This window comes from Pseudophryne corroboree, chromosome 1 (genome assembly GCF_028390025.1).
Source record: "Pseudophryne corroboree isolate aPseCor3 chromosome 1, aPseCor3.hap2, whole genome shotgun sequence".
NCBI lineage: Eukaryota > Metazoa > Chordata > Amphibia > Anura > Myobatrachidae > Pseudophryne > Pseudophryne corroboree.
Genome location: NC_086444.1, coordinates 901,775,063 through 901,791,883, shown reverse-complemented (window position 1 = coordinate 901,791,883; position 16,821 = coordinate 901,775,063). Strand labels below are relative to the sequence as shown.

Here is a 16,821-nt window from a genome sequence, read left to right as displayed (position 1 = left end):
TAATGCTGCATAATCATAAGCTTTCACCTCAGTTATGAGACTGATAAATTATCATTTGTTCTATGGAGTATCATAGTCCTAATATTTGTCTTAACACAGCTTCAAAATAACACAGTTACGTCTACAAATGTGCTGGACCTATTTATTTAGGAGATTTCTCCATAAAATGACGAAGGAAGCTGCAGTTTCCACATGAATTACTCTAAGTATCCTGCCTTTTTACTGTTCTCAGTGGGGCCTGCGGTTTATCTCAATTTACAAAGCATGGTCCTGATAACTAACTTCATCTAATGATCCAAAAATATACTGGTAGGTTATTTGGCTCCCAACAAAATTAACCCTAGAGTGAATGTGTCTGTGTGTACATGTGGTAGGGAATATAGATTGTAAGCTCCACTGGGGCAGGGACTGATGTGAATGGACAAATATTCTCTGTACAGCGCTGCGGAATATGGGTGCGCTATATAAATAGCTGGTAATAAATAAATAATAATGATCCCTCCCTAGCACGCTTAATGCTCTTCCTGTATGGCAGAGGTGGCCAAAAGGTAGATCGTGATCTACCGGTAGCTCGCGGAGCATTCACCGTTAGATCGCGACAGACTTATCAGAAAGTAATTGTAAGGAGCCTGCCGCCACTGCTTCTCTTCACAGTTCCCAGGGATGCAGTGCACGAGTGTTGTAATGTCACCCGCGATGTGAGGAGCCTGGGCGCTAGTTGGATTCAGTTTGATCCAGCTGGCGGTTGCGACAACAGGAGAAGCAGCCAGCAGGAGGCCATGCAGGGTGACTGCGGGGAGAGGGAGGACTGAAGCGAGGCAGCGTGACAACTTGTCAGGTAAGTCATGCAAAGGGGGGTTTCTTCACAAGGGGAGGGACGATCTGCAAAGGGGGGATTCTGCACAGAGCATGGTATCTTCACGTGGTAAAGGGGTTTTATTTTACACAAGGGGGGATCTGCAAAGGGTGGAGGATCTGCACAGAGGGGATTATTGTACAGGGGGCTATTATGCAGGCTACTGGAAGGGGGGTATTTCCAAAGTGGGGGATTTGCACGGAGGAGGATATTGTACAGGGGGTTATTATTTAGGGGAGTGGAAGATGGGGATCTGCACAAGGAGGGGGGGATCTGCAAAGGGGGGGATTTGCACAGAGGGAGGTTATTTGATGTTGTCATTCTTAACCACTTAACACAATTTTTTACCTTAAAAACTGCTCCAAAATTGTCGGGTTTTTTTATGAGTGCATTAGGTGAAGGACATGAATTTAACCCTATCCAAAATGATTTTAGTAAAAATAAAAATATTTTTTTGGGGGGGATTTTTTTTAAATATCCACCCCAAACATCGAAACATTGATTGAGAACATCGTGACTATTGGAACATCAAACATTGCGACTTTAATTTTGAAAACCGGGACAGCCTCCAGGTACACAGTGGGGGTCTTGGGAGGGTTAATTTACACTCCCCTGCGGCTGCTATTGCCTGCAGCCACTGGAGGGTGGGGTGCTACCATGTTGACCAATCAGCGGTGATCGGCAGCACGGCAATCAGTAGGGAAGAGTGCAGGGAGGCAGAGGGACCTTCCGGTCCCTCTGACAGCAGCAGCGGAGGGAAGTTTCTCTTCCCTGCCGCTGTTAACACTGTTTATCTTACTGGTCGCATCCTGTACACCAGGTCAGATAGAACACTTGCGGAATGCTCGCATTTGTTACAACTATGCCAGGCAAGTGGTTAATACTATTTTTAAATGTGCGCATTATTATTGGTGCTGTTATTTGATAGCATCACTATTAATGCTATTTTTAACGTTGGGCGTTATTATTGGTGTTATTGTAAGTAAACAAAAAGTAGATCCCAGGTCCCAAAAGTCCGGCCACCCCTGCTGTATGGGCCATTAGAAAATTACACTTTACATGTGCAGCCTCATAGACTCACATGCGCGGTGTCACAACCGGCAGTAATGAAAGCTGTCACTTTACCACAAACCTATTCTCGGCAGAGACATGCTGCCTACTCTCTCATGCTGGACTCCTAGAAGAGTAAGTCACCTCATTCCCTATATTGACTAGCTGCATCTCTTCTCTGGGAATTCTCCCAGGGGACATTTTAAAGATAAGTATGATATATATTCCTTTATCTTGTTCTGGTACCTGGTAAGCTTGAGAATTAAGAAATAAGAAAAGAGAATACAATTAAGTTTTCAAAGACAGCATATCTTGACTACAAAAGTACAATACTGCAAATTAAAGGAGATATAAGGCCTTAAAGCAGAGGTTCTCAAACACGGTCCTCAAGGCACCCCAGCGGTCCAGGTTTTAGGTATATCTGTGGCTCATCAAAGATAGTTAAATAAAATTGGCTGAGGTGTTAATTAAGTCAACTGTGACCAAGCATGGATAAACTTATAACCTGGACCATTGGGGTGCCTTGAGGACCGCGTTTGAGAACCTCTGCCTTAAAGGGATTGGCAGGAGTAATGTCTTTTTTGTGTATTTATACAGTATATTTGGCATTGTCTACAGTGTGATGATGAGAATCATGTCCTTGTGCAGCAGAGGCATAGGCGTTTCTATAATGGGTGCAAGAGTGTACTCGCTGCCAGAGAGAAGGGAGCCCACAAAGGAGCCTGCACATGGGTCCTCTACTCTCTAAAAATGGCCCTGAGCAGAAGAGATGCCTTTTTACATGAAACGGGTCATTCAGCCGGGAAGCAGTTAAGATACCACTGCACGGGATCCCGGCGATCACAATCCTGGCGCTGGAATCCCGCACAGCAGTACAATGCTGGTGTTAGAATACCGGCGCAACAGGCTAATCTCCCTCTGTGGGTGTCCGGCTTCCCGGCCATCAGCATTTCATACTGAACCCATCCAGCCCCAGAAGTGGGTGCATGTGAGACAGTGACCAGCTCTTCACACTTCTTCTGCTTCAGAAGTGGGCAGGGCCTAGATGAAACGATTGGCGTAATAAGATTTCTGCTGCTCATGGACACGTTACACATCTTCGCACAGCAGTGAGTGGAGCCTGATGATGCACATTTTCAACCATGTCTGTTTTGCATAATAAATGATATCATGCTAATTATATATATATATATATATATATATAGCCATAAAAAGGGAGAGCACTCACCAGACTTGTTAAAAGGTAAATCCTTTATTTCAGAACAGGAAGTCAAACAGCTACATCAACGTTTCGGTCCTGTCCAGGACCTTTGTCAAGATACAAACATGGTGCAGTGTCCAGACATTTATACCCAAACAGGTTCCCGCCCACCAATAAGGTGGGACACACCCACTCATGTTTAACATTATGAATACTCCTAGTTCTGTAAATGAGATAGGAAAACAATCAACCATATGGGCTCTGTACATACAAGATATCTAGTAAATAGTCATCAGAACGGATCAGTTAGGCTTAATAATGCATATAAACCATAAAAAAACGGCGTGCGTTCCAGCGGCCGAGTCACTTCCGGTCCGTGAACCGCACATCCGGTCACGCGTCCCGGGAGTCAGCAAAACAAAGCAACTTCCGGTCCGTGACCCGCACATCCGGTCCCAGGTCACGGAAGTGAACACGGCGCACGACACATGTAATGTTTAGTGAAAGATCTTAAAGTGGTATCCCCCTCAATCCCACCACATACATATATAATGTGGCGATCAAAAATATACCTATACAACTGCTCCTTAGATGTTAGACATATAAATAATAATGAACAAAATTGTTGTGAAACCATTTAAGAAAAAGAGCACGTATGACCCTGTGTCCTATAACCCCAGTATTAAAACTTTCACTCGGATGTTAGATGATAACATCAAAAAATCACTTGGGAAACAGGGTAGAATCAAATATAATCTTACTCCCTTGGAGAAACAGGCATTAACCAATCTCAAAGAAAACCCTACGATCACGATTAGATCAGCTGATAAGGGAGGGGCAGTGGTAATCTTAAATACATCTGATTACCACACCGAGGCATTAAGACAACTAGCTGACACTGGAACTTACAGGTTACTTGATTGCGACCCGGTAGTGGGCTTTAAAACACGATTGGATAACTTATTGGATCTAGCTTTTAACAATAAGTGGATTGATGATGACACTTCAGGATTTCTTAGAACTGAATATCCCATTTGTCCAATCCTATACCTTCTACCTAAGGTCCATAAGACCCTTGATGCTCCACCAGGTAGGCCTATAATCTCGGCCCGTAACTCTCTGTTTTCACCGGTAGCACAATACCTAGATACATTTTTACAACCTTGTGTGAAACAGACTAAAAGCTATCTCCGTGATACTGGTCATTTTTTAGAACTGTTGGACTCAGTGCCACATGTACCTGGTGACCTGCTGGTTACCATGGATGTTACTTCACTGTATACGGTGATCCCACATGGTGCCGGTATTGAGACTGTGAGACGGGTCCTTACCCGACATCATGTGGGTTCTCCTCCGGTTGAATTTCTGATTGAATTACTTGAACTGATACTCACCTGTAATTACTTTTGATACGGTGAGCGATACTATCTCCAAACGGCGGGCACCGCGATGGGCAGCAATATAGCGCCCTCATATGCTAATTTATTTATGGATGCCTATGAGACTGAGAATATAGTCCCGCTGTTTGGAGATAGTATTGCTTTCTACCGTAGGTTTATAGATGATGTTTTCTTGCTATGGAGAGGTACTGAACAATCTCTACAATCAATGATTCAAGAATTAAATTCTCTAGATTCACCCATTAGATTTACTATGCAATCTAGTGTCCAGTCTGTTTCATTCTTGGATGTTAGTGTCTTTATCACAGAACTGGGCTATGGCTACAGACTGTACCGGAAAGAGACAGACCGCAATGCTTTATTACATTTTGATAGTTACCATCCAGGACCGCTCAAACAGAATTTACCTATTTCTCAATTTTTGAGAGTTTTTCGTATTAATTCTGATCCTATGACATCATTATGCCAAATTGATGAGATGAAACAGGTTCTCAATACGTGGATACGATGATCTGACCATCAATAGATGTCTGGATAAAGCCAGAGATATTTTTGAAAGGGGTAATTCCACCAGACCGAAGAATGACAATCCCTTCGTGATCACGACCACCTTTGATGAAGCTGGATCCACCATACGCAATGCCATCCATAAGATGTGGCCTATTGTCAAGTCTGATCCGTCTTTGACCAAGAGGTTACCCAAGAAACCTTTAGTGAGTTTCAAACGAGCACAAAACTTGAAAGATCTGCTCATGCTACCTGACAGGATACAAGTTCCATCTACGAATACCTGGTTAAACACAAATAAACCAGGATGTTACCACTGCATCAACTGTACGACATGCAGGGGGATGATGGTGGGTAAATTTTTTCATCACCCACACACTGGCAAGAAAATTTATATTCGAAAAAGGGTGACTTGTACGTCAGATTTCGTGGTTTATATCCTAACTTGTCCGTGTTCACTAGTATATGTCGGCAAGACTATACGTCCATTTCGTGAGAGAATGGCAAATCACCGACTGTCGATCAGGTCGGCACTCACAGACGGTACCTCTGACAAACCAGTGGCCCGGCATTTTATCGAGGCCAGACATTCACTGGCAACATTGAGATGTATGATAATTGACAGGGTGGATCCTCCAAGAAGGGGTGGAGATCGTGCTAAAATGCTTCTTAAAAAGGAGGCCTCTTGGATCTTTCGTCTTGATACCATTCGACCATGGGGACTTAACGATGCCATTCACTATGGCATATATTTGGGCTAAATTCTGGAACTCAACATCATTATTTTTGATTATATTTTTATTTTTATTTTTTTGCGGTCTGTCTTCTCCTGTTGTAATAGTCTGTGGCTTTACTAACTCTTTATTTTACTTTTCAGCATGGTTAATATTTGATAACCTTATCTTGAACATGGATACCTTGATCTTTTTAGAAATATCACGTATTTGAAGAATAGACTGATCAGAGTAATTGGCTTAAATAGTCTATTGGATCCCTATGGACATCTATTTAACATTATGTTTACACATTGGATTTAATTACAACAATTTTGTTCATTATTATTTATATGTCTAACATCTAAGGAGCACTTGTATAGGTATATTTTTGATCGCCACATTATATATGTATGTGGTGGGATTGAGGGGGATACCACTTTAAGATCTTTCACTAAACATTACATGTGTCGTGCGCCGTGTTCACTTCCGTGACCTGGGACCGGATGTGCGGGTCACGGACCGGAAGTTGCTTTGTTTTGCTGACTCCCGGGACGCGTGACCGGATGTGCGGTTCACGAACCGGAAGTGACTCGGCCGCTGGAACGCACGCCGTTTTTTAATGGTTTATATGCATTATTAAGCCTAACTGATCCGTTCTGATGACTATTTACTAGATATCTTGTATGTACAGAGCCCATATGGTTGATTGTTTTCCTATCTCATTTACAGAACTAGGAGTATTCATAATGTTAAACATGAGTGGGTGTGTCCCACCTTATTGGTGGGAGGGAACCTGTTTGGGTATAAATGTCTGGACACTGCACCATGTTTGTATCTTGACAAAGGTCCTGGACAGGACCGAAACGTCGATGTAGCTGTTTGACTTCCTGTTCTGAAATAAAGGATTTACCTTTTAACAAGTCTGGTGAGTGCTCTCCCTTTTTATGGCTATTCTGGAACTATAACCTGATGGTTATCTTTCACTTGGAAATGCACCCCAGCATGAATATGGATTATATGAGTGTGGACCCTACGGATTGGTTTATATATATATATATATATATATATATATATATACATATACATATACATAAATTATAGCATTTAAAAAAAAAAATAGACACCGGTTTAATGAGTTCTTCATGACTTTCTGCATGACTGGACACTTGTACAAGCAACATTTATAAACATAATTAAAGCCTTGTCCCACTCATGAGTAAGGAAGAAGCTGCTTTGAGCTAAAATGAACCAAATACGCTGTATTTCATTTTGTATATTATTTGATACTATTATTGATTTTTGTTTCCTTGCATGTTTTGGACTTTCTTTGTGATTGTTTTAGGAAGGAGAGAACATCTTCTATTTGGCTATTGAGGACATAGACACGGACACTGAACTACTGATTGGCTACCTGGACAGTGATATGGAGGAAGCTGTAGAAGAGAGCAAAGAAATTGTGACCGTGGCTACCAGAGAAGATGAAGAAAGCATTAAAGAGGTTCCACAATCTGGGGAGAAAGCTGAAACAGGTGAAAGTCATTCTCATATTATTTATGCAGCCATGTTACCTGAATGTGATCATTATTTACAGTTCTTACCATAAGGGCTTAAAAACAATGAACCTTTTCACAACAAACATTTCAGAATCCTTGGAAGGGAGTACTGTGAACAATTGTCTCTGATGTTATGGAATTACCCTTGTTAACCACAGCAGACAGATGATTACTTGAAGGCATGTTCTTATCATTTGTCTTGAAATAATTCCAAAAGTGCTTTCTAGGGCAGTGGTGGGCCAAGCAGTAGAAAATCCCAGTACTTTACAACTGACTCCCCTGACGCTTGCAAAAGCCAGTATTATATATTAGTGAATGTACATATAGAACATTATTAACAAGATACAAGAAGTGGTAACAAAGCAGAACACTTCATGTCATTTTGGATGCATTGACTGCAATCTACCAGGTGATGCATCTCTCTCTGGTGCTTTATGTTCCCCTTTTTACGTTTGTCTTTTCTGTGTAACTGTGATCATCAATGTATCTTGTTTCTGTATCTTGTTACTGTCAATTTTCTGCTCTGGTTCAGAGATGTACGTAAACCTGTTGGTTTGTGTACATCCCCGTGGTGGGTGGACTGCGTATGTGCAGAAATGGTCTTGCATGATTGCACTCAGTGGGGCAGATGTATTAAGCCTGGAGAAGTGATAAAGCAGTGATAAGTGCAAGGTGATAAAACACGAGCCAGTCAGCTCCTAACGGTCATTTTTCAAATCTCTAATGACTGGCTGGTGCGTTATCACCTTGCACTTATCACTGCTTTATCACTTCTTTATCCCTTCTCCAGGTTAATACGTCTGCCCTATTGCCCTCTAAGCCGTGGCCTGATTGACAGGCTGTGGCCATTTGAGGGTGGCAGGCATATGGAGAGTTCCTGAAAACGTGCTCAACGCCATGTTTTCTGGATGTACCGAAGCCAGGGTCTGTGTCTTCTGATGCAAATTTCCTGGACATGACTGAGCAGTCTCAGCAGTCATTCTAACTAAGTTTCGGCTTACTCAGGTGACCAATGCTGCCAACATCAAGACCGATAGCCGCAGTGGCGATCTAATGCTGCGCCTTTTCGCACACAGACTCAGATGGCAGGCTCCTCCTGCAGCATTTTTACACACTTGTTCTGCATCCATTTCTGAATCAGATCCTTTGTACCTAAATTGTGGCCTTGACTGTGTGAGTGACCTTCTGTTTTATACTATTATCTGCGCATACGTTTCTACCGACCCACTTTGTGGCTGATCCAGTTCATTCCTTTTTCTCTTACGTCCTAGAGGATGCTGGGGACTCCGTAAGGACCATGGGGATAGACGGGCTCCGCAGGAGACATGGGCACTTTAAGAAAGACTTTAGGTATGGGTGTGCACTGGCTCCTCCCTCTATGCCCCTCCTCCAGACCTCAGTTTACTACTGTGCCCAGAGGAGACTGGGTGCATTACAGGGAGCTCTCCTGAGTTTCCTGAAAGAAAGTATATTTGTTAGGTTTTTTATTTTCAGGGAGCCTGCTGGCAACAGACTCCCTGCATCGAGGGACTGAGGGGAGAGAAACAGACCTACTTTAATGTTAGGCTCTGTTTCTTAGGCTACTGGACACCATTAGCTCCAGAGCGATCGGTACGCAGGTCTCACCCTCGCCGTCCGTCCTAGAGCCGCGCCGCCGTCCTCCTCGCAGAGCCGGAAGATAGAAGCCGGGTGAGTATGAGAAGAAAGAAGACTTCAGAGGCGGCAGAAGACTTCAGATCTTCACTGAGGTAATGTACAGCAGTAACGCTGTGCGCCATTGCTCCCACACAGCACACACAAACGGCAGTCACTGTAAGGGTGCAGGGCGCAGGGGGGGCGCCCTGGGCAGCAATAAACCTCGTTTTCTGGCAAAAGTATATATATACAGCTGGGCACTGTATATATAAAGAGCCCCAGCCAGGTTTTTAGATATTTGAGCGGGACAGAAGCCCGCCGCCGAGGGGACGGGGCTTCTTCCTCAGCACTCACCAGCGCCATTTTCTCCACAGCACAGTGCTGAGAGGAAGCTCCCCGGACTCTCCCCTGCTTATCCACGGTGAAAGAGGGTTTTAAAGAAAGGGGGGGGGGGGAACATATTTGGCGCAAAATACATACAGCGCTATCTAGGTAAACATATTGTGTGTGTTTTTTCCTGGGTCATATAGCGCTGGGTGTGTGCTGGCATACTCTCTCTCTGTCTCTCCAAAGGGCCTTGTGGGGGAACTGTCTTCAGATAAGAGGATTCCCTGAGTGTGTGGTGTGTCGGTACATGTGTGTCGACATGGCTGAGGTACAAGGCTTTCCTAGGTAGGAGGAGGAGGAGGAGCAAATGAATGTGGTGTCTCCGTCGACAACGCCGACACCTGACTGGATGGATATGTGGAATGTTTTAAGTGCTAATGTAAATTTCTCTAACGTCCTAGTGGATGCTGGGGACTCCGTAAGGACCATGGGGAACAGACGGGCTCCGCAGGAGACTGGGCACTCTAAGAAACAATTAGTACTACTGGTGTGCACTGGCTCCTCCCTCTATGCCCCTCCTCCAGACCTCAGTTGAGTTGGAATCTGTGCCCGGAAGGAGCTGGGTGCATTTTAGTGAGCTCTCCCGAGCTTGCTATTAAGAAAGTATTTTAGTTAGGTTTTTTTAATTTTCAGAGAGCTTCTGCTGGCAACAGACTCTCTGCTACGTGGGACTGAGGGGAGAGAAGCAAACCTACTAACTGCGGCTAGGTTGCGCTTCTTAGGCTACTGGACACCATTAGCTCCAGAGGGTTCGAACACAGGAACTTAACCTTGGTCGTCCGTTCCCGGAGCCGCGCCGCCGTCCCCCTCGCAGAGCCAGAAGACAGAAGCTGGCGGATGAAGCAAGAAGACGTCAAAATCGGCGGCAGAAGACTCCTGTCTTCACATGAGGTAGCGCACAGCACTGCAGCTGTGCGCCATTGCGCCCACACTAACCCACACACTCCGGTCACTGTAGGGTGCAGGGCGCAGGGGGGGGCGCCCTGGGCAGCAATTTAGTACCTCCTGGCAAAAGCAGCATATATACAGCTGGGCACTGTATATATGCATGAGCCACCGCCATTTTTTACACCAAATCGCGGGACAGAAGCCCGCCGCTGAGGGGGCGGGGCGTCTTCCTCAGCACTCACCAGCGCCATTTTCTCTCCACAGCTCCGCTGAGAGGAAGCTCCCCAGGATCTCCCCTGCAGACTCACGGTAGAAAGAGGGTAAAAAGAGAGGGGGGGCACATAAATTTAGCGCAATAATCATATATACAGCAGCTACTGGGTAAACACTAAGTTACTGTGTGATTCCTGGGTCATATAGCGCTGGGGTGTGTGCTGGCATACTCTCTCTCTGTCTCTCCAAAAGGCCTTGTGGGGGTCCTGTCCTCATATAGAGCATTCCCTGTGTGTGTGGTGTGTCGGTACGTTTGTGTCGACATGTTTGACGAGGAGGGCTATGTGGAGGCAGAGCAGGTGCAGATGAATGAGGTGTCCCCGCCGACGGCGCCGACACCTGATTGGATGGATATGTGGAAGGTGTTAAATGATAATGTAAACTCCTTGCATAAAAGGTTGGATAAAGCTGAAGCTTTTTTGGGACAGTCGGGGTCTCAGCCCATGCCTGATCCTACAGCGCAGAGGCCGTCGGGGTCTCAGAAGCGCCCACTATCCCATATTGTTGACACAGATATCGACACGGATTCTGACTCCAGTATCGATGGCGATGATGCAAAATTGCAGCCTAAAATGGCTAAAGCCATCCGCTACATGATTGTAGCTATGAAGGATGTATTGCACATATCAGAGGTAAACCCTGTCCCTGACAAGAGGGTTTATATGTTTGGGGAGAAAAAGCAAGAGGTGACTTTTCCCCCTTCACATGAGTTAAATGAGTTATGTGAAAAAGCTTGGGATTCTTCTGATAGGAAAGTACTGATTTCCAAAAGGTTACTTATGGCGTACCCCTTCCCGCCAACGGACAGGTTACGCTGGGAATCCTCCCCTAGGGTAGACAAAGCTCTGACGCGCTTATCTAAGAAGGTGGCCCTGCCGTCACAGGATACGGCCTCCCTAAAGGATCCTGCGGATAGGAAGCAGGAAGGTATCCTGAAGTCTGTTTATACACATTCAGGTACCATACTGCGGCGGCCTGGATGTATAGTGCTGTAGCAGCATGGACAGATACACTGTCTGAGGAACTGGATACCTTGGACAAGGATACTATTTTACTGACCCTGGGGCATATAAAAGACGCTGTCCTATATATGAGGGATGCCCAGAGGGACATTTGCCTACTGGGCTCTAGAATAAATGCAATGTCGATTTCTGCCAGAAGGGTCCTGTGGACTCGGCAATGGACAGGCGATGCCGACTCTAAAAAGCACATGGAGGTTTTACCCTACAAGGGTGAGGAATTGTTTGGGGAGGGTCTCTCGGACCTAGTTTCCACAGCTACAGCTGGGAAGTCAAATTTTTTGCCATATATTCCCTCACAGCCTAAGAAAGCACCGTATTACCAAATGCAGTCCTTTCGGTCACAAAAAGGCAAGAAAGTCAGAGGTGCGTCCTTTCTTGCCAGAGGCAGGGGTAGAGGAAAGAAGCTGCACCATACAGCTAGTTCCCAGGAACAGAAGTCCTCCCCGGCTTCCACTAAATCCACCGCATGACGCTGGGGCTCCACAGGTGGAGCCGGGACCGGTGGGGGCGCGTCTCCGAAAATTCAGCCACCAGTGGGTTCGCTCACAGGTGGATCCCTGGGCTATACAGATTGTGTCTCAGGGATACAAGCTGGAATTCGAAGTGATGCCCCCTCACCGTTACCTAAAATTAGCCCTGCCTGCTTCCCCCATAGAAAGGGAAGTAGTGTTAGCGGCAATTCACAAATTATATCTCCAGCAGGTGGTGGTACAGATTCCCCTCCCTCAACAGGGAAGGGGTTACTATTCCACAATGTTTGTGGTTCCGAAACCGGACGGTTTGGTCAGACCCATATTGAATTTAAAATCCCTGAACATTTACCTGAAAAGGTTCAAGTTCAAGATGGAATCGCTCAGAGCGGTCATTGCAAGCCTGGAAGAGGGGGATTTTATGGTGTCTCTGGACATAAAGGATGCTTACCTGCATGTCCCCATTTATCCACCTCATCAGGAGTACCTCAGATTTGTGGTACAGGACTGTCATTACCAATTCCAGACGTTTCCGTTTGGTCTCTCCACGGCACCGAGAATATTTACCAAGGTAATGGCGGAAATGATGGTGCTCCTCCGAAAGCAGGGTGTCACAGTTATCCCATACTTGGACGATCTCCTCATAAAGGCGAGGTCCAGAGAGCAGTTGCTGATCAGCGTAGCACACTCTCAGGAAGTGTTGCAACAGCACGGCTGGATTTTGAATATTCCAAAGTTGCAGCTGATCCCTACGACTCGTCTGCCCTTCCTGGGCATGATTGTGGACACAGACCAGAAAAAGGTGTTTCTCCCGGCGGAGAAGGCTCAGGAGCTCGTGACTCTGGTCAGAGAACTCTTAAAACCAAAACAGGTGTCGGTGCACCACTGCACGCGAGTCCTGGGAAAGATGGTGGCGTCATACGAAGCCATTCCCTTCGGCAGGTTCCATGCGAGGACCTTTCAGTGGGATCTGTTGGACAAGTGGTCCGGATCGCATCTTCAGATGCATCGGCTGATCACCCTATCCCCCAGGGCCAGGGTGTCTCTTCTGTGGTGGCTGCAGAGATTCCGGGAGTGGACAACTGGGAAGCAGACTTCCTCAGCAGGCACGACCTCCACCCGGGAGAGTGGGGACTTCATCAAGAAGTCTTCACACAGATTACAAATCGATGGGAACTGCCACAGGTGGACATGATGGCGTCCCGCCTCAACAAAAAGCTACAAAGGTATTGCGCCAGGTCAAGAGACCCTCAGGTGATAGCTGTGGACGCACTAGTAACACCGTGGGTGTTCCAGTCGGTCTATGTGTTTCCTCCTCTTCCTCTCATACCCAAGGTGCTGAGAATCGTAAGAAAAAGAGGAGTGAGAACAATACACATTGTTCCGGATTGGCCAAGAAGGACTTGGTACCCGGAACTGCAAGAAATGCTCACAGAGGACCCATGGCCTCTGCCTCTCAGACAGGATCTGTTGCAACAGGGGCCCTGTCTGTTCCAAGACTTACCGCGGCTGCGTTTGACGGCATGGTGGTTGAACGCCGGATCCTAGCGGAGAAAGGCATTCCGGATGAAGTTATTCCTACGCTGATAAAGGCTAGGAAGGACGTGACAGCAAAACATTATCACCGTATATGGCGAAAATATGTTGCTTGGTGTGAGGCCAGGAAGGCCCCTACAGAGGAATTCCAGCTGGGCCGGTTCCTGCACTTCCTACAATCAGGAGTGACTATGGGCTTAAAATTAGGGTCCATAAAGGTCCAGATTTCGGCCCTATCCATTTTCTTTCAAAAGGAACTGGCTTCGCTTCCTGAAGTTCAGACGTTTGTAAAGGGAGTGCTGCATATTCAGCCCCCTTTTGTGCCACCAGTGGCACCTTGGGATCTTAACGTGGTGTTGAGTTTCCTGAAATCTCACTGGTTTGAGCCACTTAAGACCGTGGAGCTAAAGTATCTCACGTGGAAAGTGGTCATGCTATTGGCCTTAGCTTCGGCTAGGCGTGTGTTAGAATTGGCGGCTTTGTTATGTAAAAGCCCCTATCTGGTTTTCCATATGGACAGGGCAGAATTACGGACTCGTCCGCAATTACTGCCGAAGGTGGTGTCATCTTTTCATTTGAACCAACCTATTGTGGTGCCTGCGGCTACTCGTGGCTTGGAGGACTCCAAGTTGCTTGATGTAGTCAGGGCTTTGAAGATTTATGTAGCCAGGACGGCTGGAGTCAGGAAAACTGACTCGCTGTTTATCCTGTATGCATCCAACAAGCTGGGTGCTCCTGCTTCAAAGCAGACTGTTGCTCGCTGGATCTGTAACACGATTCAGCAGGCTCATTCTGCGGCTGGTTTGCCGCATCCAAAATCAGTGAAAGCCCATTCCACAAGGAAAGTGGGCTCTTCTTGGGCAGCTGCCCGAGGGGTCTCGGCATTACAACTTTGCCGAGCAGCTACTTGGTCGGGTTCAAACACCTTTGCAAAGTTCTATAAGTTTGATACCCTGGCTGAGGAGGACCTTGTGTTTGCCCATTCGGTGCTGCAGAGTCATCCGCACTCTACCGCCCGTTTGGGAGCTTTGGTATAATCCCCATGGTCCTTACGGAGTTCCCAGCATCCACTAGGACGTTAGAGAAAATAAGATTTTACTCACCGGTAAATCTATTTCTCGTAGTCCGTAGTGGATGCTGGGCGCCCGTCCCAAGTGCGGACTTCTTCTGCAATACTTGTATATAGTTATTGCTTAACTAAGGGTTATGTTATGTTTGCATCAGGTTGTCTGATGCTCTGTTATTGTTCATACTGTTAACTAGGTAAGTTATCACAAGTTATACGGTGTGATTGGTGTGGCTGGTATGAGTCTTACCCTGGATTCCAAAATCCTTTCCTTGTAATGTCAGCTCTTCCGGGCACAGTTTCCTTAACTGAGGTCTGGAGGAGGGGCATAGAGGGAGGAGCCAGTGCACACCAGTAGTACTAATTCTTTCTTAGAGTGCCCAGTCTCCTGCGGAGCCCGTCTATTCCCCATGGTCCTTACGGAGTCCCCAGCATCCACTACGGACTACGAGAAATAGATTTACCGGTGAGTAAAATCTTATTTTATTGCACAAAAGATTAGACAAAGCGGAAGCTAGGAAACAGCCAGGGAGTCAACCCATGTCTGTCCCTATGTCGCAGGGACCTTCGGGGTCTCAAAAGCGCCCACTATCCCAAATAGTTGACACAGATACCGACATGGATTCTGACTCCAGTGTCTACTACGATAATGCAAAGTTACAGCCAAAAGTGGCTAAATGTATTCGATGTATGATTATTGCAATAAAAGATGTTTTGCATATCACAGAGGAACCCCCTGTCCCTGACACGAGGGTACACATGTATAAGGGAAAGAAACCTGAGGTAACCTTTCCTCCCTCACATGAGCTGAACGAGTTATGTGAAAAAGCTTGGGAATCTCCAGACAAAAAAACTGCAGATTCCCAAAAGGATTCTTATGGCGTATCCTTTCCCGCCAATGGACAGGATACGGTGGGAATCCTCTCCTAGGGTGGACAAAGCGTTGACACGCTTATCCAAAAAGGTAGCGCTGCCATCCCAAGATACGGCTACCCTCAGGGATCCTGCTGATCGCAAGCAGGAGGTTACCTTGAAGTCCATTTACACACATTCGGGTACCTTACTCAGACCGGCTATTGCGTCGGCTTGGGTGTGTAGCGCTGTAGCAGCATGGACAGATACCTTATCAGCGGAAATTGAAACCCTGGATAAGGATACCATCTTATTGACCCTAGGACATATAAAAGATACTGGCTTATATATGAGAGATGCTCAAAGAGACATTGGTCTACTGGGTTCTAGAATCAACGCTATGGTGTACGGATGGTGTAATGGTTAGCATTACTGCCTCACAGTACTGAGGTCATGGGTTCAATTCCCACCGTGGCTCTAACTGTGGGTAGTTTGTATATTCTCCCCGTACTTGCGTGGGTTTCCTCCGGGTACTCCGGTTTCCTCCCACAATCCAAAAATATACTGGTAGGTTAATTGGCTCCCAACAAAATTAACCCTTGCATGAATGTGTGTACATGTGATAGGGAATATAGATTGTAAGCTCCACTGGGGCAGGGACTGATGTGAATGACCAAATATTCTCTGTAAAGCGCAGCGGAATATGTGTGCGCTATATAAATAACTGGTAATAAAAATAATAATAATAAATAATGTCGATTTCTGCTAGACGAGTCCTATGGACCCGGCAGTGGACAGGTGGTGCCGACTCAAAGAGGCATATGGAGGTTTTACCTTACAAGGGTGAGGAATTGTTTGGGAAAGGTCTCTCGGACCTGGTCTCCACAGCTACAGCTGGTAAATAACATTTTTTGCCTTATATTCCCTCACAGCCTAAGAAAGCACCACATTATCAAATGCAGTCCTTTCGGTCACAAAGAAACGAGAGTACGAGGTGCGTCCTTTCTTGCCAGAGGTAAGGGCAGAGGAAAAAAGCTGCACAACACAGCTAGTTCCTAGGAACAGAAGTCCTCCCCGGCCTTTACAAAATCCACCGCATGACGCTGAGGCTCCGCTAAGAGAGTCCGCCCCAGTGGGGGCACGTCTTCGAATTTTCAGCCACATCTGGGTTCACTCACAGGTGGATCCCTGGGCAATAGAAATTGTTTCTCAGGGTTACAGGCTGGAATTCGAAGAGGTGCCTCCTCGCTGGTTTTTCAAATCGGCCCTGCCGACTTCTCCCCCAGAAAGGGAGATAGTGTTAAATGCAATTCACTAGTTGTATCTTCAACAGGTGGTGGTCAAGGTTCCCCTACTTCAACAAGGGAGGGGATATTACTCAACCCTGTTTGTAGTCCCGAAACCGGACG

General features: G+C 46.2%; 1 protein-coding gene across 1 annotated transcript in view; it reads left to right on the top strand.

The window, feature by feature from the left end:
* The window catches only part of PRDM5 (PR/SET domain 5), a 528,834-nt gene that overhangs the window by 190,769 nt on the left and 321,244 nt on the right, over window positions 1-16,821 (top strand). Inside the window, exon 4 of the mRNA XM_063920243.1 lies at window positions 7,073-7,259. Coding sequence (XP_063776313.1) covers window positions 7,073-7,259 — 187 coding nt within the window. The remainder of the gene's footprint in view (window positions 1-7,072; window positions 7,260-16,821) is intronic.